The sequence below is a fragment of the Herpailurus yagouaroundi genome, unplaced genomic scaffold (genome assembly GCF_014898765.1).
Source record: "Herpailurus yagouaroundi ecotype Mexico unplaced genomic scaffold, PumYag 188, whole genome shotgun sequence".
Classification (NCBI taxonomy): Eukaryota; Metazoa; Chordata; class Mammalia; order Carnivora; family Felidae; genus Herpailurus; species Herpailurus yagouaroundi.
In genome coordinates this window covers 26,236,534-26,261,516 of record NW_024412419.1, presented here as the reverse complement: position 1 = coordinate 26,261,516, position 24,983 = coordinate 26,236,534, and the positions used below count along the sequence as shown (strand labels likewise).

The window sequence follows — 24,983 nt, the reverse complement described above, 5'->3', positions numbered from 1 at the left end:
TGTGATGCTAAGTGAAATAAGCCATACAGAGAAAGACAGATACCATATGGTTTCACTCTTATGTGGATCCTGAGAAACTTAACAGGAACCCATGGGGGAGGGGAAGGAAAAAAAAAAAAGAGGTTAGAGTGGGAGAGAGCCAAAGCATAAGAGACTGTTGAGAACTGAGAGCAAACTGAGGGTTGATGGGGGGTGGGAGGGAGGAGAGGGTGGGTGATGGGTATTGAGGAGGGCACCTTTTGGGATGAGCACTGGGTGTTGTATGGAAACCAATTTGACAATAAATTTCATATATAAATAAAAAAAATGATCCACTAAAAAAAAAAATAAATAAAGTATTTGTTTATCCCCTCAAAAATAAAAAAATAAAAAAATAAAAAAAAAGTGTATGAAAGTATGGAAGGAAATATTCTTCCTAATATTTGAAAACTTATCTAATCAGCAGAGAAGTCATTCATGTCAGGCATGTGTTTTCATTGTTCCACACTTGTCAGTTGCAGCCATTGCTTAGCTATGGACGTAAGAATTCAGTCCATCAATAGATGAATGGATAAAGAAGATGTGAGATACACACACACACACACACACACACACACACACACACACACAGGAATATTACTCAGCCATAAAAAAGAATGAGAGCTTGCCATTTGCAACAGCATAGATTGATTTAGAGGGTATCAAGTGAAGTAAGTCAGAGAAAGACAAATACAGTATTTCACTCCAATGTAAAATTTAAAAAATAAAACAAACAAAGGAATAAAGAGACAAACAAAAAACCAACCTATTAAATACAGAGAACAAACTAGTAGTGGCCAGAGGGGAGGTCTGTGAGGGTGATGGGTGAAATAGGTAAAAAGGATTAAGAGTATATACTTCTTGATGAACACAGAGAAATGAATAGAATTGTTGAATCATATCTTATATACCTGAAATTAATATATCCCTGTATGTTATGTTATAAGAAACCATAGGAGACTCTTTTTTTTTTTTTTAGGAGACTTTTTTTTTTTTTTAATTTTACTTTTTATTTTTAAGATTCACACCCAAATTAGTTAGCATATAGTGCAACAATGATTTCAGGAGTAGATTCCTTAGTGCCTCTTACCCATTTAGCCCATCCCCTCTCCCACCACCCCTCCAGTAACCCTCAGTTTGTTCTCCATATTTATGAGTCTCTTCTATTTTGTCCCCCTCCCTGTTTTTATATGATTTTTGTTTCTCTTCCCTTATGTTCATCTGTTTTGTCTCTTAAAGTCCTCCTATGAATGAAGTGATAGGATTTTTGTCTTTCTCTGACTAATTTCACTTAGCATAATACCCTCCAGTTCCATCCATGTAGTTGCAAATGGCAAGATTTCCTTCTTTTGATTGCCAAGTAATTCTCCATTGTATATGTATACCACATCTTCTTTATCCAATCATCCATCAATAGACATTTGGGCTCTTTCCGGACTTTGGCTATAGTTGATAGTGCTGCTCTAAACATGGGGGGTGCACGTTTCCCTTTGAAACAGCACACCTGTATCCCTTGGATAAATGCCTAGTAGTGCAATTGCTGGGTCGTAGGGTGGTTCTATTTTTAGTTTTTTGAGGAACCTCCATACTGTTTTCCAGAGTGGCTGCACCAGCTTGCATTCCCAAGGAGACTCTTAACTATAGAGAATAACAGGTTGCTGGAGGGGTGGTGGGTGGGGGCTGGGGTAAATGGGTGATGGTTGTTAAGGAGGGCACTTGTGATGAGCACTGGGTGTTGTATGTAAGTGATGAATCACTGAATTGTACTCCTGAAACCACTATTACACTATATGTTAATTACTAGAATTTCATAAAAATTTGAGAAAAAAGTTTAAAAAATTAAAAGAAATTTTAAAAAGATGAGTTATTATTATAGGATATTTGATTTATTTAGATTTGACTTGCTCTTGGTCTTACTACTATGTAATAGTCTGCTAATGGTATTGAAGAGGAATGTATAAATTCTATTAGTATTACATTAGCAACTTAAAGTAAGCCTTGAATATCTAAATTTAATTGTCCTGTAGACCAAAAATGTTACAAAAGACTTTTTAAAATTTAAAATTGGAACATAAAGCAATTATGTGTTTTCTGTTGTCTTCTAGTTTGCATCATTAGCTATATTGCTTTTATTTTTACACTCACTTCTGTTATGTTTACCATAGTTTTATTTCTTTCAAAAGGTTTTTTTTGTTTCAGAACATCTTGATTTTGAATCTGATGATTAAATTTAAAAATATTTTTTGTTTTTTAGCCACGCAGGATATACGTACTGTGGGTCTTGTGCTGCTCATGCTTACAAACAAGTGGATCCATCCATTACGTAAGTAATACATGGTTTTGTTTAAATGGGGGAAGGTTGGGAATTATATCATAACTGCTCTGTCATGAAGTAATTTGCTTTTGCGTGCTTATTGTCATATACTCGATTTCATTAGGAATTTGACTTTTTATTTAATACTTTCTATAGATTATGAGAAGCTTTTGTATTGTTTTTCATTTCTGAACATTTAGTCTTGACTTTTCCTTTTGTTGGTAAATGTTTAGTTGTGGAACTGTTAGAAGGTTAAATATTTTGGTTTTTAAAGTTTTCTTTCAAAACCCAGGAGATGAACATCTTTAAGAAGAATGCAGAAGACTTTGTTGTGTGTTAATCATTTTGTAATTAAAAATTCTTTATTGTACATGTGGTTAATGAAAGAAAATAATATTTCATTGACAAGATGAAGTAGCTGAATTATTTTAGAATCTGATAGTGAACTTAATATGGCGTTTGAAGCATGTTAGCTCTTAGTAATTTGGTGGGAGCTCTGAAATTAGCTTTAAAATTTTTTTCTGGCAAATTGAGACTTATAAAGTGATACACTATTCTCTAAAATAAGAAATTTGTGAAGTTTGAAAAGCTTCTGCTAGAAATAGTCACCCAGATTACTTAATTTACTGACTAGCAGTTTATTTAAATAGTTAATTCACAAATGTGAACCAGTATCAGGCTCCAGTCTGTATGCTAGTTTTACAGACACCCTACACATAGGTAAAGTCAGTTATCTTCCCTGTGTCAAATGTTGATTGCTAGGTTCGAGTTGTGCTAGTGTCGGTGGATGTAATCATTCCAAGGAAGTAACTCACAGCAGCTGTGAGTTTAAAAAGGAAGCCTCACCCCACAGCCTACTCCTTTGCCTTTGAGCAATTTGTTCAAAAGAGATGCTCTTTTTTGTTCTTATGTAGTGTGCTCTGCTCATCGTATCATACCTTTGTTGGAAATTATTTTTAGTAAGTTTTTCATAATAAATAAAATAATGTTGCCAAATTGGTGAAGTTTTGGTTAGCCTTCATTTATGTTTTGAGGAGTGTTTTAGCAAGTATTTAATACCTATTTAATGTACAGTTTTAACTAATGTATTTCATATGTAAGAGCAAAAATAGATTGGAAAGATTTTCAGAAGCTTCCTTCATTTGATCCTGGGTCTGTAAATCAGTGATAATCAAACGTAGTTTATATGATAGCCTTTCCCAAACCTTTTTCTTTCTTTCTTTCTTTCTTTCTCTTTCTTTCTTTCTTTCTTTCTTTCTTTCTTTCTTTCTTTCTTTCTTTCTTTCTTTTCTTTCTTTCTTTCTTTCTTTCTTTATATCTATATATATATATATATATATATATATATATATTTAATGTTTTTTATTTACTTTAAGACAGAGAGACAGAGCATGAGTGGGGATGGGGCACAGAGAGGGAGACAAGAATTTGAAGTAGGCTCCAGGCTCTGAGCTATGAGTACAGAGCCCGATGTGGGGCTCTAACTCAGGAACTGTGAGATCACGACCTGAGCCGACGTTGGAGACCTGAGCCAATGTTGGACGCTTAACCAACTGAGCCACCCAAGCGCCCCTCCCAAACCTTTTTCTATTTGATAATGTTATGTAGAGAGATATAGAATCTATATTGGTAGAAGCAGAAAGCATGTATTAAATAAGTGGATAGAAAGTGAGAATGGGAAGAAAAAGAGAAAAAGGAAGAAAGCCAAGGACTAAGATGATGATGATAAAGTGAGTGAGTAAAGAGAGGCAAATGATGCATGATGATGTGATCAGCCTATTTTTGTAATTAGTATATAATAATTGAATTTTGAATAAATCTAAAGGTCCTAATATTAAAAATAATTCACAGTCATAGCTGTATTCTCTTGAAGGTGGCTGTCCTTGAGATCGGCAGTGTTACAAAGTTCTTTGAGAAAATAGAGAAAGAACATCCTTCTGGGAACTATGAAAAGTATAGAGAAGAAATAGCAGTCCAAGAGAGATTAAATTCTATACCACTAGATTCCATTCTTACCTTCCATACTAATTCATTCCCTACATGTCAACCACGATCATCTTTTGTACTATCTTGTACTTTGAATGGATCTTTTACCTTTGCATCATTTCATTAACATCTTACATAGAACATTTAGATGATATTTGGTTTTTTTTAATGTTTATTTTTGAGAAAGAAAGAGAGAGAGAGAGAGACAGATAGGGAGGGAATGCGAATGGGGGAGGGGCAGAGAGAGAGGGACACAGAATCCGAAGCAGGCTTCAGGCTCTGAGCTGTCAGCCCAGAGCCCAACATGGGGCTTGAAGTCACAAACTGTGAGGTCCTGACAAGCCGAATTCGGTTGCTTAACGGACTGAATCACCCAGGCACCCCTAGAAGATATTTGTTAATTGAGTTATGCCAATCTTTTGAATGTTGACATTTCATTAGAAAGTGCCAAAAAACCACATTTGTTGATATTACCACAAATTTCATCAGAAATATCTTTAATTATTGGGAAGCTGTTAATTTCATAGTCGTAGAAGTTTTGCAGAAGTCTAATTTTCACTGGAAAACTTCAGGTATGTCTTGGGTAATGTTTTCTTTGAAGTGGCAGGCCAATTTTGTTCATTTTCTAGGAAATTTCTGCTAAGTACCTAAATTGGAATAGCCATAATTTGTCTACATTCATTTTTTGAAGTAAAAATTGTGTTCCATGAAAAAAAGGTCTAGGTTTGGATTACACTCAAAAATCACACAAATGTTTTCCCTGAGACATAATTCTATATATATCAAAAGTGCTTTATGCATTTCAATCACTACAAATTTAAACATTTGTCATACAAAATATTTTTATAAAATTTTACTCAGAGTTCAAGATTTATTGGAAGTAAGTGATACTGGCCTTAAAAAAACAAGCAAAAAACCTTGGTGTGGGTGGAGGTAACGGATGTATGACTAGTAGTGCGTTCTGATTCCATTATCTTGATCACAGTTCTGATGTGCCAATGGTTTAATTTACCCAGCCGCATTTTTGTACCATAAATGCAGATGGCAACATAGTGGGAAAGGTAGGTTCCTCCTTATTACTAAAACGGTGTTGATTTTGTGGACTTCTTGGAAGGGTCTTGAGGCATCTACAGTCCACAATTCAAGAAATGCGGTGATACCAGGATGATTGGATTTAGATTATGGGAAAGGTGTTGGGGAAGGCATTTGATTTTGGGGAAGGAAATGATTTTGAAGCCAAGCAGAAGGAACAGTAGCATGTGTGAAGGCTTTCGCCTAGATGTAGTTGTTCCAGTCATCAAAGAACCACAAGACCAGTATCATAGACTATTGTGATCAAGGGGTGGGGGTGGGGAAAGTAATGCAAGACGGGGCTAGTTCAGTGAGACTTTAGAACCCATTTTAAGGATTTTAGATCTTATCCTCCAATTATATGAAAAATCACTGAAAGACTTTAAAAATTTTTTTTAGCATTTATTTTTGAGAGAGAGAGAGAGAACAAGTGGGGGAAGGGCAGAGAGAGAGGGAAGGAGAGAGAGAGAGAGAGAGAGAGAGAGAGAGAGAGAGAGAGAGAGCAGGGCAGGGGCAGAGAGAGAGGGAGACACAGAATCCGAAGCAGGCTCTAGGCTCTGAGCTGTCACGCGGAGCCTGATGCAGGGCTTGAACTCACGGACTGTGAGATCATGACCTGAGCTGAAGTCGGACACTTAACTGACTGAGCCACACAGGTGCCCCAAGACTTTTTCAGCAAGGGAGTGATAGGATCTGATTTATGTTTCAAAAGGAGTAAAGGAATTTAAAAAATGATGCATTTAAGTAAGTTCTTTCCCATAATTATCATTGCTGAGTCTTTTCCTATTACTAAAACTTTAATTAAAAACCTGGAATTCAGGATGTACTTAGATAATAATTTGATTTTGATTTATATCTTTCAGAAAGCCTTTCAGTTAGGAAAAGAGAGCCAAAGGAATCTTCTTTGTGGCCACATGTCATTTAGTTCTTCAGTTAAAATATCTCCACTTGCCAGGAAACATCTTTAGAGAATTACTTGTATTCCATTATTTAGATTAAATTGTTGAATATTTATAAGGGCAGATACTAAGGTAACTTACATATTTGATGCATAGACTATAATTCTTGTAGTAAGTAATTCACAAATGTGAATTCTCTGGAGGTATTATATATGAACTACATTCCTTTCTTTCTTTTTAAGTTTTATTTATTTATTTTGAAAGGGAGAGAGTGCAAGCAGGGGAGGGGCAGAGAGAGATAAAGAGAGAGAGAATCCCAAGAAGGACCCTCACCATCAGTGCAGAGCCTGATTCAAGGCTCAATAACATGAACTGTGAGATCATGACCTGAGCTGAAACCAAGAGTGTGTTTAATTGCAAGAATTTTGAAATTAATTGAAGGAAGGGAAAGTGACGTTGCTTCCAATGCCTGTATTACTTACTTCTCTTCAAAATATTCCTGTGGCCTTGGTGTTTATGGATCTAGCCATCTAGCAAAAAGAAAGAAAATAGTGTTTTTTATTTACATTATTAATTTGGTTGGCATGTAGCCAACAAAGAGACCCATTTTGAGATTATGCACTTTTTTCCCCTTCTTTTCATTGTCATGTAGCCTTTTTTAATTTTGAGGTTCATCACTTATAAGGGTTTTATATTGATGTGACCTAAACTTTTTTTCTGTGTTGCATATGAGTGAGTTTCTGCCAAACTAGAAGGAGTCTGTTGGGTACACAACTGGCGAATTCAGATGAGTGGGAACTCTTCCCTGTAGGTGTTACCATTTCATCCAGGTTGGGTCTGGCAAAAAAGGTGAACAAGGTAAATAAATAGTCAGGTACCAGAGGAGGCAATTAGACTTTACATGCTGACCTCTGATGTTTATTTCTGGAGTAGTGCTCCTATTTTGGTCACTGTTAGAACCTTGCTACACTTACCTAGAAACGTATCTATGTCTTGAGTTTAAATTGGTGTTTTAAAAGTCATCTCATATTTTAATTATATATGATGGATTTCCTAGAAGTGTTCTGATTTTAAATATTCTATTCTTCTGTCTTTTCATAGAAATGCATTCCTCAGTCATAAAAATGCCTTCTTTTTCATACTTGATTCTTGGTTCATGTAATAGCCATCCTTAGGCAAGTCACCTGAGCACTCAGAGTTACCATTGTCTGTTTCCCACATTAGACTTTAATTTTAAAAACTGTGGTGATATTTATGTACTGTTAAGATAAGAGGACATACTGGTAGCTCTTTTGTTCATTTAGGATTGTAATTTGATTTGATCTTTGGTGTGTGTGTGTATGTGTGTGTAAATGGTTGTTGATTTGCTCATAAAGGTGATGACAAGAAGTGAGTATTAGTAGTGTAAGAAGGGGGGAGGAAAGGAGATTATGATTTTAACTAGAAATGGCCTGTGGTTCAGGTCTTATGGTTTTCTGTATATGACATCTTGAGGAAGTTTTGGGACTCTAAACTGAGAATTGCTGTTTCCTTATCCACAGCATTCTTACCGTCCCCTCCCGCAGCCATAGCATGTAACATATAGCAGACAATAGGTTGTCTTAGCTGTAATTGAATTTTATGACAATAAGTATATTGCCTAAGTACATTCCTTGACTTGCAAGTTTTTTTCCATTCTTTTTTTTTTTTAGGTTTTTTTTTTTATGTTTTATTTATTTATTTATTTATTTTTCAACGTTTATTTATTTTTGCGACAGAGAGAGACAGAGCATGAACGGGGGAGGGGCAGAGAGAGAGGGAGACACAGAATCGGAAACAGGCTCCAGGCTCTGAGCCATCAGCCCAGAGCCTGACGCGGGGCTCGAATTCACGGACCGCGAGATCGTGCCTGGCTGAAGTCGGACGCTTAACCGACTGCGCCACCCAGGCGCCCCTGATGTTTTATTTTTAAGAGAGAGAGAGAGAGAGAAAAATGAATGAGTGGGGGAGGGGCAGAGAGAGAGGGAAACAAAGAATCTGAAGCAGGCTTCAGGCTCTGAGTTGTCAGCACACAGCCCCATGTGGGGGTCTAACTCATGAACTGCCAGATCATGACCTGAGCCAAAGTCAGACGCTTAACTATCTGAGCCACCCAGGTGCCCCTACTTGCAAATTTTTGATATGAAAAAACTAGGTCATGTCTCAGTCTTTGTCCATTAATTGAGCAATGAGTAGTAATTAATTTTTTCTAGGTACATAGCTTATCATATAACCCCTCCTTTCTCATAGGTTTGGTTTCTCGAGTCTAAAAGTTTGTGTGTATGTGTGGTGGGGGGAAGTTTCGTTCATATGAATCTGGGAAAACAGAGAAAATGGATAGTTTTAGAATTTAGATTGTAGGGATGTTTGAGGTAAAATGAGGGGAAGTTAATTTTACTCTTGATGTCAAGATAAAGGGATTACAAAGATTTAAGCTATAGTTTAACCCAGTTCTTTTCTTTAGCTATAGTGCAAATAACACATAATCAAATTTCTTTGTTTTTGAGAATGACTTCTACTTGAATGGGAACAGAGAAAGCTTATTATACAGAATTTTTCTCAACAAGATTCCTTTTTTCTCTGCTATGGTAGAAATGTGGAAATAACTTTATCAGAATGGTTCTTTGTAGTGATATTTTGTATGGAGTTTTATAAATTATGCTATTATGTATTTCTATTAAAATTGTGGCAGATCTTCGGAGGCAAGGTTAGAATGTGTTAGAATTTTAAGATTTTATTTAATAGCTGAAATGTTTAAATTCAGTTAATATAGCTACTGACAACCTTCTGTATCTTAGGCATTGTGAACACAGAAATGATTTTAAGCATATCAGTTGCTTTACTGTAGATCAGTAAATCAATAACTAGTATGCCTAGGTGTTGAAAATGGTTCCTTTAAAGGCCTTCCAACAAAAAGACAAATATAAGGAATTGAATTTAATTAACTGAGAAGCAAATCATTAGTGGGCATATTAGTTTGCTAGGGATGCCGTAATAAAATACCATGAAGTAGGTGGCTGAAAACAACAGAAATTTATTTTCTCACAGTTCGGAGGCTGGAAGTCTAAGATGAAGGTGCTGGTAAATTGGTTTCTCCTGAAGCCTATCTCGTTGGCCTGCAGATGGCTGTCTTCTTGATGCCTCTTCACATGGTCGCCTCTCTGTGCATGTGCACCCCTGGCATCTCTTCCCCTTCTTATAAGGATACCAGTCACTGGATTCAGTCCTTACACGAACAGCCTCATTTTAACTTAATGATGTGTTAAATACCTTAGCTCCTAATATGGTTATGTTCTGAGGTACTGGGATGGAACTTCACCATAAATTTTAGGGGTGCATAATTTAGCTCTTAACAGTAGGTAATGAAATCAGTCAAGAAGGAAAATGGTACCACATGTGATTTTTAAAAATTACTTGTTTTTTTCCCTTTCGTTTAATAAGGTTTGTGTAGAAGTGCAATTGTTCTGTGCTTTTTGTTGTGTATCTCCTAGCCGGAGAATTTTCATCCTTGGGCCTTCTCATCATGTGCCCCTCTCTCGATGTGCACTTTCCAGTGTGGATATATATAGGACACCTCTGTATGACCTTCGTATTGACCAAAAGAGTAAGTATATAGAAATCTTATAGCTTTTAAACAGCTAAAGAGTTTTTAAAATAAGAATTGTAAGTTAATTTAAAAAATTGAAAATGTGAATATTGTAAGTATTCTCTCAGTTTTAAAGATAAAATTGATTGCAACTTATCTGTAAACAGCAAAAACAAAGAAAGGATATCTTCTGTATGCCTAAAAGATGACTAGACTTTTTTTGCCAGCCACAAAAATCTCTGTCAGGTCCACTAGTCTCCAGACTGTTAGTGGTTACATCTGTATTGAGGGAAGTACCATGTATTCACTATACCACGAGACAAGAAGTTAGTATGCACCGTAACTTGATGAAAGATCCTGGACATGTTAGTCTGCCTCTCTGTTATTACTTTTCTCATTGTAAATAGATTATGGTGATAATGCCTTTATTTCCTCTCAAATAATCTTTATGGGGGAAAAGAAATAAGATGGTACTTGTGAAACTCTGAAACAAAAGCTGAAATAAATCTCAAGTGTATTTTATTTTTAAAACATGCCTGTTACTTTGATATATTTTTTCCATAGGATTTTAGAAATCACATCTTTATTTAGTTGTATCTCACTTTATCCATTGAATGTATAAATTAAAACCTTTGACTTTATAATAGTATTTTTGGAGGAGGGGGGAGCATAATTTTAAAAATATAGAACAGTACAGAGAATAGTGTAACAAATATTCTTGTACTTACCATCCACAATTGACTCAGAATTTTTCCCTTATCTGAATTCCGTTTACTTTCCCAAAGACCATCTTCATGAACTTGCTGTGTATTCTTCCAGGGCATCAAATTACATTTTAAGTATGTTGTGTGCTTATTGTTTCTAGAAATTTTGGAACACATTCTTCTGTAGAATGAAAGAAGCCATTTGCAAAATAATCACCTCATTTTCCTATTTTTAGGCCTAATTTTTCATAGTTTGGGGTTTTCATTACCATGGAGTATTAGTAATTTGTTGTTAGAATATTTTTACTAATGAAGCTGGAGTATAACTAGTCTTATTACTCTCTGTGATGCTCTTAGGGGACACACTTTATTTTTAATACCTTGGGGCATTCAGAAAATTTTGGTTTTAGATAGCATCCTAATGAGGGAATGGATGATTTTTAATAAGGTATACTTTTGCAAAAAAAAAAAAAGTTATACTATCATTTGTGTCGTTCTCTGATATTGGTAAACCCATTTATAAAAATGTTGGTTCTCTTCTATGATAAAACTATTCTTACTCATTTTACATATTAAATTTCATCTTTTTTTTTGATACAATATCCAGTTTTAAGTTTGATTTATCAGAAGGGTCTGAATTACTAGATCATTTTAAGATTATTTATGGCATGATACTCTGGTGAATTTATGTTCTGGACTGCCCCAGAGGCCTAATTTTTAATTTTGAGGAATATAGCATGCTTCCTAGGAATTTTCTGTTCCCAGTGTGGCAGGCATCTGAGGTGGGAAATAATAATCCCATAGATTTTATTGTAAAAGAAAACAAAACATAAAAACTATTATTAACCTCACAAGTAGGTAGATCAGTGGCTTTGCCATATTTTACTAGGAGTTCTAATCAACTGTTTTTGTTGGCATGTGCTGATTAAAGTCAAGGAAAAGCTTAGACCCAGAGGTGATTTTAGATGTAATGAAAAGAACTGATGAAAACTTTGAATTACTATTTTAATATAACTGTGTAATATATGAAAGTGCTAAGTAGTCATTACATGTGTTATCGCTTTGTCTGGTATATAAAAAGCTACTTTTTTCTTCTTTTTTTAAGATAAAAATGAGGGAAATTATTATCTGGTACTTCTGTCTCTTGCCAAAGTGTGTAGTTTTTTGTTACTGAGTGGAGTCTCACAGAATAAGGATATACATTAATATATTTGTTTTACTATATTTTGAAATCTCTTTAGTTTACGGAGAACTATGGAAGACAGGAATGTTTGAACGCATGTCTCTGCAGACAGATGAAGACGAACACAGTATTGAAATGCATTTGCCTTATACAGCTAAAGCCATGGAAAGGTATACTGATTAATATAAGAAATCCCAGAGAAATCATAAATATTAATTTCTTTGGAATTATTTTCACTGGGTAAAATAATATTTAGGATAAGGAGATATAAAAAATTTTTTTTGTTGTTTGATGGGCGCCTGGCTGGCTCAGTTGGTAGAGCATGTGCCTCTTGATCTTGGAGTTGTGAGTCTGAGCCCCACACTGGGTGTAGAGATTACTTAAAAATAAAAAGTCCTAAAAAAGTTTTTTTTGTTCTTTGAAATGATATAAAAATTTGCGATAGATTTTCCTATTGTGGATTGAAGTTGGTTTTGACTAGTTTGCCTATAAAGGCTGACCATATGAATTGATAATGGTTGTTTTATTGGGTGATAATATTTTAAAAACCTGTGTGTGTGTGTGTGTGTGTGTGTGTGTGTGTGTGTGTGTGTGTGTGTATTGATCTGCCTGTTATTTTATTCATTAGACATTTATCTCAGAATAACAGTTACATTCTTTTATGCTTTAATTAATCACACAATTTTAGATTTGGAAATTACATAGAAGGTCATTTATTTCAGTCTTATGCAAAGTACATGAATATCTTTTAAAATATGTGTGACAGATTATTATTTGGGACTCCTAAAGGTCTTCTAGTGATAGGATGTACACAAAACTACGAAGTAGAATGAGGACAAGGACAGTATCTATTTTATTCTTCACTTATATCCCAGTGCGTAGTGCAATGCCCATTACATAGTCATTAATGTATTTTGTAAAAAGAAAAATTTTTTTAAAGAGCTTTCTTTCTTCTTTTAGGGCAGTATTCAAATTAGAAAGTCTTCCTTTTGTAGGTCACATTTCTCTAATTTTTCAACTGTTTTCCTTTATATGGACTTAATATTCTGTACATAGTTTCACTAGTTCTAAATGTGGTGAGATTATTCCTTCTGGATCTTGTCCCTATATTCTCTTAGTAAAATACAGGGTATATCATATATCATATAGGTTTTCAGTAAATGTTTTTTGATTAAATGATCAATGTAGCCGGAGATCACATTAACATTATTCATGCTGATATGGCTTACATACTATTGGCTAATACACTTGGGGTCAGCTAAAACCCAAGTCTTTTTCATACAGTTAAATTGAATTATTTTCTCTCTTGTACTTTTGGGGTTTCCTTTCAACCCTCAGTTACTACTGTTTAATTTTTTCTTGTTGGTTTTAGTCTATTATGGCAGTCTTTTTGGATCATTTCCACTCTTAATTCTGTTATCAAAGTATTATTTAACTTCTCTCAGTCTTATGTTATCCACATCTATACACAGTGATAACTATGATGAATTGTATACACCTGAAGAAGTTTCCAAAAATCAGTGTGATAATAAATTATAAAGAATATAATTTTAGGTTAATTGTGTTTTACTACATTCTAATTCTTCAGAAATTGTTAAACCAATGTATGCTGTTTATTTCTCGGAATGCTAGTATAATCAGAACACTCCATTCTTCAGTTACATAGAATAAGAGAAAACTTTTATTATTTCCTGAAATGTTTGCATATATTGTTATGAAAAAAATATATTTTAGACTGGTAAATTTCAACACACTAGAACCAGTACAATTAAAGCCAACAATATCCTTAAGGAAGTTTTAACAAAATAACATTTTTTTGTTGTTATTTCAAAAGTAAAATGTATAATATTGAAAATTTAGGAAAATAGGAACTTAAAATCAACAGAAATTCTTTTTAATAATTCCCCTTCTATTAAATGGTGTTAAATAACCACTATTAAGTATATCATTTCTCAAGAGACCTTCCCTCTCTCCCAGATTACATTTGCATCTCTGATATTGACTAGTACCTAGAAGGTACCTAGTGCTTTTCCTTTATAGCCTTTGGTGCACTCACTGTGTATATTAGTTATGTGTTACTGCACAAGATATTGCTCCGGAACTTAGAGGCTGAAAATCACAACTATTTTATTGCTCATAATTTTTAGGTCAAGAGTTTAGGCAGGGGACACCTTGCTCTGGTCCATGAAGAGTTGACTGAGGTAACCTGAATGGGGTTAGAGGATCCAAGATGGCCTTACTGCTGGTTTTTAGTTGTTAGTTGACCTCATTTGTTCTCTAGGTAGCTGGTTCATTCATCAACCAGGGCTTTTCTCTCTTCTTGGCTTCTGTCTAGAAGGATAGCCTGGATTTGTTTACATGGTGATTTTGGTAGCAAGAGAACAAAAACAAAAGTTTCTCAGCCTGTTAAGGGCTAGGTCTGAAACTACATGGCATTATTTTTATCACAGTCTCTTTTTTATTTTTTATTTATTTTTTTTCAACGTTTATTTATTTTTGGGACAGAGAGAGACAGAGCATGAACGGGGGAGGGGCAGAGAGAGAGGGAGACACAGAATCGGAAACAGGCTCCAGGCTCCAGGCTCTGAGCCATCAGCCCAGAGCCCGACGCGGGGCTCGAACTCACGGACCGTGAGATCGTGACCTGGCTGAAGTCGGACGCTTAACTGACTGCGCCACCTAGGCACCCCGACACAGTCTCTTTTTTAAAGCAGAACACAATGTCAGCCAAGATTTAAAGGAAGGAGAAATAAATAGATTCCGCCTCTTTTTTTTTTTTTTTTTTTAATTCTAGTTAGTTAACATATAGTATAATATTGGTTTTAGGATTAGAAATAGATGATCAATACTTTTCTTGATGAGAAAAGTAGCACGTGTATACAGGAATAGGAAGAATTGTTGGCAGCCATCTTTGCAGATGGATTACCACAGTTCTTCTAGTGGGCAATTCAGTGTTTCTCCAACATACAGTATTCAGCCCTCTTAAGATGCCCAGAAATCTCATTCATTTATACCCTCAGGTTCAAAGTCTGTTGCCTTATGATCTGCATGAGGTTAAGATGTGGATGAGGCTTTCTGGGTACAGCTCCTCTTGATTTGGATACCTGTGAACTAAGAAGACAAGTTTTACTCCATTCCCACCCTGCCATACACTCAGTATACAATTTTGAGACAGGAACACTTAATCACAATAGAGCCTCCTAGTGGAGAGTGAAAGAATGGCAGCCTCTGACCCAAAGCATTTCTGGAATCTGATCAGGGAACAGAGAATGTTCTTTGATTATGGCTTGTTTCTGGCTTCTGGTTGCAGCTTCATAATTCCTTATTTTTCTCAGCTCTTAGCTTGCTCCTTTGGGCTCTTGGCTCTACTCACTGACTCATTTTTATTTCTCCATAAGAAATGGGCCTTGTTTACACCTAAGTAGCCATTTCAGTCGGCTTCATGTATGTGACAGTTTGAAAACCTAAAGACCTCTCACTTTTCATTTGGAACAGTGTTTGTTTTAGTCCAAACGGATAGAACTCCATTAAATACTGTGGGTTTTCTATTTATCAGTTTATAAGTGCATTCCATTAGACAAAAATTGCATCCACAGTTCTTTCAGTGACAGGACTCTCTCTACTTTGGATCCCAAGTTAGGGTCCTGTAAGGTTCTTAGAAGCCCTTTTGCCTATCTAAGAGAGTATTTAAGCCTTACCTTACTAAGTCTTTCTGTTTTTGGGGCTCATTCAGTTAACTGTCCAACTCTTGATCTCAGCTCAGGTTCTGATCTCACAGTTTGTGAGATCTAGGCCTGCATTGGACACTGTGCTGACAGTGTGGAGCCTGCTTGGGATTCTCCCTTTCTCCTTCACTCTCTGCCCCTCTGCTGCTTACTCTCACTCTTTCTCAAAATAAGTAAACTTAAAAAAAGTCTTTTTGTGGTCTTAATAAAGGGTTTTACAGATGAATTTTTGATTTGATGATTGTGAGCCAATGATTTATTGGCAGTACTCCGAATTTGATCTTTGTCTTTATGTTGTTTCTTTGACAGTCTCGTGCTATCTGTAGAGGCTAGTGATGAGAAACAGCTATTTTCCAACTTGGCAACTCCTGCTTAGAAATCTTTCGTTTAAATTCTGCATGTAACTCTTTAGCTCATGTTATTCTTCTTTTACCTTCTTGGCTATAGAGAAGCCAGTGACACTTTGAATATTTTGCCTGGAAATCTTCTTAGCTAGATCTACGTGTTCACTAGGTATATTTTTAATGTTCTAAGTTACTGCTTGGAATTGTGTGTAATTATGCTAATTGTTCTGACAGTAAACAATACGGGCCCCTTTTCTCCTGGTCTTGCATAGCAGTTTCTTTACTGCTCTTCCAGTTTACTGTCTTCTTCTTGCCCTTTCAGATTCTGCCTGCCTCTGTGTCCTCAAAGCCAATGTTTTAGGTTTTCTGTTCCAGTAGTAACCTTTTTCTTTTTTTTTTTTTTCCAACGTTTATTTTTTTATTTTTGGGACAGAGAGAGACAGAGCATGAACGGGGGAGGGGCAGAGAGAGAGGGAGACACAGAATCGGAAACAGGCTCCAGGCTCCGAGCCATCAGCCCAGAGCTCGACGCGGGGCTCGAACTCCCAGACCGCGGGATCGTGACCTGGCTGAAGTCGGACGCTTAACCGACTGCGCCACCCAGGAGCCCCCAGTAGTAACCTTTTTAAGCACCACTGCTCGTCTCACTTAACCTATTGTATATAGCATAACAAATCACCTCCAAGTGCCTTTTTTTTTTTTTTTTTTTTTTTTTTTTGCTTATGACCCTGAACTAGAAATTTGGTCAGGGGTGAGTGCTGACAGCTCGTCTCTGTTTCATCTGCTGCCAGTTGAAGCAGGCTGATGTAGGCTGAAGGCTCTAAGATGCCTTCACTTGTTGTCTGGGGCTGTGATGCTGGTTGTCTGCTGAGGCAGCTTGGTTCTCGTCTTTGTGATCTCCCATCTCCCATCTCCACCTATTGTCACTTGCCATTCAGGGCCTCTCTCTTCCCATGGGGTCCTCTTGCAGGATAGCGTTGGACTATTATGAAGTTCATGGCAGTTCAGGGCAGCAAGAAAGCAGGCTAGAATTGTTCAGGCCTTGTAATATCTAGGCTTGGAACTGGCACAGTGTCAGGCCATATTCTACTCATTCAAGCAAGTTTCAAGGCTAGGTTCAAGGGGAGGGAGAAAGAGACTCTACTTTTCATGGGAGGAGTGGCATGAGCATTCAGAAGTGGGAGGAATTTTCAGGGATGTTACCTAAAGGCAGCCTACCATAGTACCACTGCAGTTAAATAGCTCTTTTGGTGATTACCTGTTTGTCGCCTATCCCTGGTAATTCCCCAATCTTCTCTGTGCCTGAGGGCAGCTTGTCTTCACCTTCTGTGCCCAGCTCGGTACCTGGTACACAAAAGGATTTCTGTAATTAATTGTTAAGTGAATTAATAATGATCTTCCCATTTGCAATACTTTCATTAAATAGTTTTCCCAAAATGAGGTCAGATGTTCTTTTTTATTAGCAGCTTTTCATATCATGACCATATTTCCATGTCATTTTTACTCTTTTTGATTGAGTATACATGGACTTTGTAGTATATGTTTATGTAATAGTTTAATCAATTGACCATTTAATTTCCTAACTTTTCTTTCATTTTTTTCACTATAATCATTACAGATTTTTAAAAATTAAATACCTAAGGTGTTACTTATAATTCTGTGTATTATCTTAAACAGATTTAAAAAACAATACTCATTTCAACTTTTAAAATAATAATGAGTAGTGTAAAGGAGAAAACATGATATGACCCATAATCTCCTTGCTTGGTTTGATCCTGTTGACATTAAAAAAATACTTGTACAGTACTGTACATGGCTTCAAAATGTAAACAGCATCAAAAAGGATAAAATGAACAGTTAAAGCCTCCCTTCTTCTCCTCAACCAATGTTGATTAGTAGTAGAAATTGTTATGCATATGCTAACAATATATGTATGCATATATGTTTGTGTATATATATTATATATATAAGATTTACATACATATTTATTTGTGTGAATAAAACCTGCAAACGAGATAATATCTTAGGTACTTTATTTTGATCCTTTTTTTCCATGTATTATCTTTACTATTGAAATTCATGGGGCGCCTGGGTGGCGCAGTCGGTTAAGCGTCCGACTTCAGCCAGGTCACGATCTTGCGGTCCGTGAGTTCGAGCCCCACGTCGGGCTCTGGGCTGATGGCTCAGAGCCTGGACCCTGTTTCTGATTCTGTGTCTCCCTCTCTCTCTGCCCCTCGCCCGTTCATGCTCTGTCTCTCTCTGTCCCAAAAAAATAAATAAACGTTAAAAAAAAAATTAAAAAAAAAAGAAATTCATAATAATTTTTATATTGCTAATAATTGTATTCACACAGTTAATTTAGGATATGTAGAAATGATCCATTTTGAAAAAATTGAGTTAACTCTGAAAATTAACAGCAGTGGGTCTCAGCTCTTCTTTTTTTTCCATTTTATTTTACTTGTTCAGTTACATTTAATGTCTCCTCCCCCCCCCACATTCTTTCTGTGTCATACCCATGTACTGTTTGTTTGCAGTTCAAAATTTTAATTGATTATTTTGGCAATTTATATACAGTAAAATGTATTCTTTAAGGCACAGAATTCTGTGAGTATTGACAAATGCAGAGTTGTATATATCTACCACAGTCCAGATATAAAACAATTCCTCTGCCTCAGTTGCACAATTTTTTGTTCAGAGAAATGTGCAGAGTAAATAGAATGCTTTAGTAACTTTGAAAGTGTTCCATTGAGAAATATGGCACTCTAAAACCGTTCATGTTCATTATAAAAATAGTCGTCATTATTATCTTAGCCATTTACTACTTTTTGTTACTGCCAATATTTTGGAACATAGACAACTTGAAAGTACAGTACAATGTACTTAAATCTGTCCCATCTTCTGCTTTAGGTTCTAGTCAATCTTATAAATTCAGTGTGGTTAGGATTTGATAACTCTTGAAGTGCTTAGACTATTATAAAAAAAACCCAGCAACTTGATTTTGTGTAGTTTACCCAGATATTTAAGCTGAAGTCTTGTAATTCTTATGTTTGTCCATATTGATTATATGTTTGAGTTCCTCGAGTGAGAACACTATCCGATGGCTTGGTTTGGTATTAAACACTATTAACTGAACAATTTTCTCTGTTCTTAATGTCTTGCATTAGTGTACATTTGTTACAGTTGATGAAGAAATATTGATACATTATTAATACCTAAGTCCATAGCTTAATTAGGGTTCCCTTTTGGTGTTACATAGTTTATGGGTTTTACCAAATACCTAATGTCATGTTATCTACCATTATAGTACCATACAGAATCATTTCATTGTCCTAAAAATCCCCTGTACTCTGCCTGTTCATCCTCTCCCCCTCCACTCCCCCCAACCATACCCTGGTAACCATTTACCTTTTTACTGTATCCATAGTATATAGTCATATTGTTTTTGGAATGTCATATAATGGAACCATACTATATGCAGCCCAAGTTGGCTTCTTTGATTTAATAATATACTTTCAAGATTCCTCCATGTCTTTTTTTGGCTTGATAGCTTATTTCTTTTTATTGCTGAGAATATTGTGTTTTATGGATGTATCACAGTTTATCCATTCACCTCTTAAAGGATTACTGGTATACTTGGATTAATATCTCTCACATGTGTTACTGCTATCTACTTATTGCCCTTGTTTTTTATTTCTTTTTTGCTTTCTGTTAATGTTTCTGCCTTCTGTGGTTTTAAGTGAGCATTTTATGATTCCATTTTTTTTCCCCTCTAAGCATACCAGTTATAGTACTTTTTTTAAACCTTTGGTGGGTGCTCTAAAGTTTGCAACATACATTTGCAGTGAATCCAAGTGCACTTTAAAACAACACTGTACTGTTTCATTTCATAGGTAGTACAAGTATCTTATAACAGTATTTCCTATTTGTCCTTCCTGTCTCTTGTAATACTGCAGTCATTTGTAAGCTATAATTACAGCATGTTGCTACTATTAAGTTTTGAAGGAATTGTTATCTCTTGGATCAATTAAGAATAAGAAAAATACGGGTGCCTGGGTGTCTCAGTTGGTTAAACATCAGACTCTTGGTTTCAGCTCAGGTCATGATCTCACAATGGTGAGATTGAGCCCTGTGTAGGGCTCTGCTCTGACAGTGTGGAGACTACTTAGGATTCTCTCTCTTCCTCTCTCTCTCTCTCTCTGCCCCTTCCCTGCTCATCTGTGCTTTCTGTCTGTCTGTCTCTCTCTCTTTCAAAAATAAGTAAATAAACTTAAAAAAAAAAAAGAAAAATAAACTGAAATAAACTAAAGATGTTGCTTTATTGCTTTCTTTCTTGATGTAGATCTGAGTTTCTGACCTAGATCATTTTCCCTTTTTCTGAAGAACTTTTTAACAGTTGATACCTCTGATTGTATTCTTTAGTACTTGCTATTTTGGGTTGAAAGAAGGAATTCTTTATCACCACCTCAGGAATACACGAGAAACTCCTTTTATGAAGTTTGTTTAAATCACAAATTAAGAACAATGTATTTTATATATGGGGAGTAATTTTGTAGGCTAGTAAACAAAACTCATTTTGGCTCCCAAGTGGTGATTCTCCTCCCTTAAGTTTTTCTAGTTAATATGTATAAAAATTTGATTGGTTTTAAAATGGTTTAAGACATTTCTCCTGTCAAGATTTAAAACATTTGGTATTTTAACATTTAATATGTTAACATTTCAAATGTTATAGAGCTACCTAGCTGTACTAATCTCTGTGGAAAGAATAATGGGAAATAGACAAATAAGCAAACATGGTATATTTTTCTCAGCATATAGCCTGGTAAGAAAGTTAAAAAATGTATATAAATAAATGTAATATAATTCAAAATGTATTAAGTGCAGTTGAGTTTGTGGGATCAGAAAAAGGGGATGTGGGAACAGAGAGATGAAGTTAGGAGAGCACACAGGTTGCTTCATGGCAGAGAGAGCATTTGAGTGGACTTTGAAGATGGCTCAAGTTTTCTCAGAATGGGGCAGAAGGTTTCTGTGGGAAAGGGACTTCTGTAAATACAAAGTACAGGAGTAGGAAAACCCAGGGCTTAAGAATAGAGAGCTACCTGCCTTGGCCTAATGTAGTTGCAGAAGGCTTGCCTAGTAACTGAGGTATGTCTATAGATTTTTTTGTGTGGCCTGCAAATTTAGAAAACATTTTCTTATATATATATGAATGTTTTTGGTTGGCTCTTAGTCCTGCCACTTCCTGTTATCTTATACCTTATCCACCTTTTAACATGTATATAAGGCCAGCCTGGAGCTGGAGGCATTTGGGTAAGTGACCTGTAAAGACATACAGTAAGAGGGGCAAGATTAGCTAGTTGGAACAGTGGGTTGGGACCATATGATAGAGGTCATTGAATGTCATTTTAAGATATTTGTATTTTATCCCCTGATTGGTATAGAGCTAGTAAAAGTTGCTTAGCAAAGGAAGGACATGGTTGGAACTTGGAATCATAAGAATATTACTCCTTTTTTTTAAAGTAAGCTCCATGTCCAGCATGGGGCTTGAACTCTCGACCCTGAGATCAAGAGTCGCATGCTGTACCAACTGAGCCAGCCAGGAACCCTGAATACTGCTCCTTGATGGTGTGATGGTGAAGGATGGATTAGAGTTGGGAAAGATTGAAAGAAATAGTTTAGTAAAGAAGTCATGGGACTTTGAACTAAGGCAGTGGTGGATGGGGTAGCAAACTGAGCAGATAATAGGAGACATTTGAAGATTAGAATCATAGAACTTGGTAAATGTTTCTGTCTGGAGCAGTAATGTGATTTTAAGAGTGCAAAAGTGAAATGCCTAATTGTGTATCATTATCAGAGATGGTAAAGTTAGAAATAGGTATCAGTTTAAGGGAATATAGGGAATAGAAATGTTGACTTGTTCCTAATAAAATACTGAAATTTCTCTATAATTTGGATTGCAAGCTTGGCCAATTTATGATAGGATTATTTTGCTTCAGATGGTTGAGTAGTACCTGAGATATTTCTGCCCATGTAAAAAACCTTTTTTCTTAGTATTCTTATTCAAATGGAAATTAAGAAAGGCCTATATAACCTTTGAAATTTATTTTGATAATCTGATTAGATTTACTTACCTGATGATACAGCAAAGATTTATAATGACTTAAATGTTACTTTTAGTTGTCATTGACAGCTAGCTTACTTCCTCCTTTTCCTTTCTCCTCCTCCTTCCTCGGTTCTTCGGTTCTGCTTGATGTTTTCTGGATCTTTTTAGTTTGTTCTTCCTTTGAGTGAGTCATAGTATTCTTTACAAAGTCTATATGTATGTCTCTGTGGCCTGAAGGTGAATTTGATCAGGAAGAAAAGATGAGAGAAATTATTTTTTTTAGAAGACTCCCTAAACCTCTGCAGTTATGGTTCCTTTATGCCACTTTGCCTTTAACGCAGTTTCAAGAGTTTCACCACCAGTCTCACATTTGAAGACTCACTAGAAGGACTCACAGTTCATTCATGGTTATGGTTTATTGAAAGAGGTATGATACACAACAGGACCAGCAGAAGGAAAAGACACATCAGGCAGAATCTGGAGGAATCCAGGTGTATGCTTCCATCATTCTCCTTCTCACAGGGTGAGCTAAATAGAACGTGTTTCCTCCATCAGTTTAACACATGTGCAGTGTTTCTGGCCAGAAAAGCCTGCTCTAAGATTCAAACTCCAGGATTTTGTTTGGGGACTGGTCATGTAGGGACCCCCTGCTTGCATAACTAGCTCCAGCTACTGAGATTCTCTGCTCTCAGAAGGAAAGTAGGTGTTTGCCATTATCATTTTGTTTACAATCCAGGCAAGCTGGTACAGTGTCCCAAGTGGTAAAGCAGGCTTAATCACCATAGGGAACATTGTAAAAGCCAAGGGCCAGTCTTTTTTTTTTTTTTTTTTTTTTAATTTTTTTTAACGTTATTTATTTTTGAGACAGAGAGAGACAGAGCATGAACAGGGGAGGAGCAGAGAGAGAGGGAGACACAGAATCTGAAACAGGCTCCAGGCTCTGAGCTGTCAGCACAGAGCCGGACGCGGGACTTGAACTCACGGACCGCGAGATCATGACCTGAGCCGAAGTCGGACACTTAACCGACCGAGCCACCCAGGCGCCCCAGGGCCAGTCTTTACAAGCAGCCCCTTCTAAAAATTGGAGCAACAGACCGACTAGGTCTATTAACTCTCCTACAAAAGTCCCATTCCTCTTTTCCCAGTTCCAGCCTGCCATAAGTTTCTGACTCATTATTTTAAATGAAATTCTAACCCTCCTTATAGCTTAGGTTTGTATTAGATATTAAAATTTTACTTTTCTTTCTGACTGTGGCCCCAGTCAAGGTCCTCAAATATTCCAATATAGATTTTTAGTGCTCTGTGCCATTAAGAATTGTTTGTTTTTAAAGAGAGCGCTTCTCACTTGGTTCTGGGATTTCAGTTTCTTTTAGTTTATTACACATCTTGGATGTATTAATTTTCTGCAGCATGGTTTAAGATATAGGACAGAAAAAGAAGGGATAAAACTTAACTCTACATTACTTAAGTGCTCACAAGAGCCCTGTAAGGCAAGTATTATTAAGTCTGTTTGTACTGATGACAAAATTGAGGCTTAGGATAGTTTTAGGTAACCTACTGCAGGTAGCACAGCTTACAAGTGGCAAAGATGGGTTTTCTTTTTTCTTCTTTTAACAGATTTATTGAAAGATGATTTACATCCTATAAAATTCACTCATTTAAGAGTACAACTCAATGATTTTCAGTAAATTTACAGAGTTGGGCAGTCATTCTCACAATCTAGTTTTAGAATATTTGCACTACACAAAAAAGAAACCTTGTGTCCCTTTGAGGTCAGTTCTGGCTCCAACTCTCAACCTTATGCAACCATTTATCTGCTTTGTCTCTATAGAATTTTGCATTTTCTTTTTTTTTTTAATGTTTTATTTTTTTATTTTTTAAATTTATTTTTGAGACAGACCATGAGCAGGGGAGGGGCAGAGAGAGAAGGAGACACAGAATCTGAAGCAGCCTCCAGGGCTCTGAGCTATCAGCACAGAGCCCGATGCGGGGCTCGAACTCACAAACCGTGAGATCATGACCTGGGCTGAAGTCGGACGCTTAACTGACTGAGCCACCCAGGCGCCCCAGAATTTTGCATTTTCTAGAAATTTCATGTAAATGGAATCCTACAAGATGTCTTCCGTAGCTATCCTTTTACACTTAGCATACTGTTTTTGAGGTTCACCAATCTTTTAGCATGTATCACTAGTTCATTCCTTTTTATTGCCAAATAGTTATTACGTTATATGAATCTGTGATATTTTCTTTATCCATTCACTAGTTGATGGACACTTAGATCAATTCCATTTTTGGCTATTAGGAATAATGTTATAAATAACATATCATACAAGTTTTTATGTGAACATATGTTTTCATTTCTCTTGAATAAGTACTTAGGAATGATATAGCTGGGTCATGTAAATCTATGTTTTAACTCTTTCAGAAACTGCCGAACTATTTTGCAGAGTAGCAGCCCCATTTTATATGCCAGCAGGAACACGAGGTCTCTAGTTTCTCCCCATACTGGCCAGTATCTGTTATTGTCAGAGTACAATAACATTTTTGATTACAACCATTCTAATAGATATATATAACCTGACTTGGTGTTAATTTGCATATTTCCAGTGACTCATGATATTGAGCAACTCTTCAGTGTGGTTATTAGTCATTTTTATGTCTTCTTTTGTGAAATGTCTGTTCATATATTTTGCTCTAGTTTTAATTTGATAATTTGCCTTCTTACTGAGTTGTGAGAGATTTTACATATTCTAGATACAGATTATTTCACTCTGTTGAAGAGCAAAAGTTTTTGATGAAATCATTTTATCATTTTTTTTTCTCATGTGGATTTTGCTTTTGGTATCATATTTAAGAAATCTTTGTCTAGGGGCACCTGGGTGGCTCAGTCAGTTGAGCATCTGACTTGATTTCAGCTCAGGGTATGATCCCAGTGTTCGGGAATTGAGTCCTGAGTTGGGCTTTGTTCTGAGCATGGAGGCTGCTTGGGATTCTCTCCCTCTCCCTCTCCCTCTCCCTCTCCCTCTCCCTCTCCC

At 36.1% G+C, this 24,983-nt stretch overlaps 1 protein-coding gene across 3 annotated transcripts in view; it reads left to right on the top strand.

Moving 5' to 3' along the window:
• MEMO1 (mediator of cell motility 1) overlaps positions 1-24,983 on the top strand; it is a 140,215-nt gene that overhangs the window by 89,293 nt on the left and 25,939 nt on the right. For 2 of the 3 annotated variants that reach the window (XM_040496446.1, XM_040496445.1), the window contains 3 exons: positions 2,273-2,341; positions 9,798-9,910; positions 11,838-11,949. In XM_040496446.1, the coding sequence (XP_040352380.1) occupies positions 2,273-2,341; positions 9,798-9,910; positions 11,838-11,949 (294 nt within the window). The remainder of the gene's footprint in view (positions 1-2,272; positions 2,342-9,797; positions 9,911-11,837; positions 11,950-24,983) is intronic. The other variant, XM_040496444.1, reaches the window with a different exon arrangement.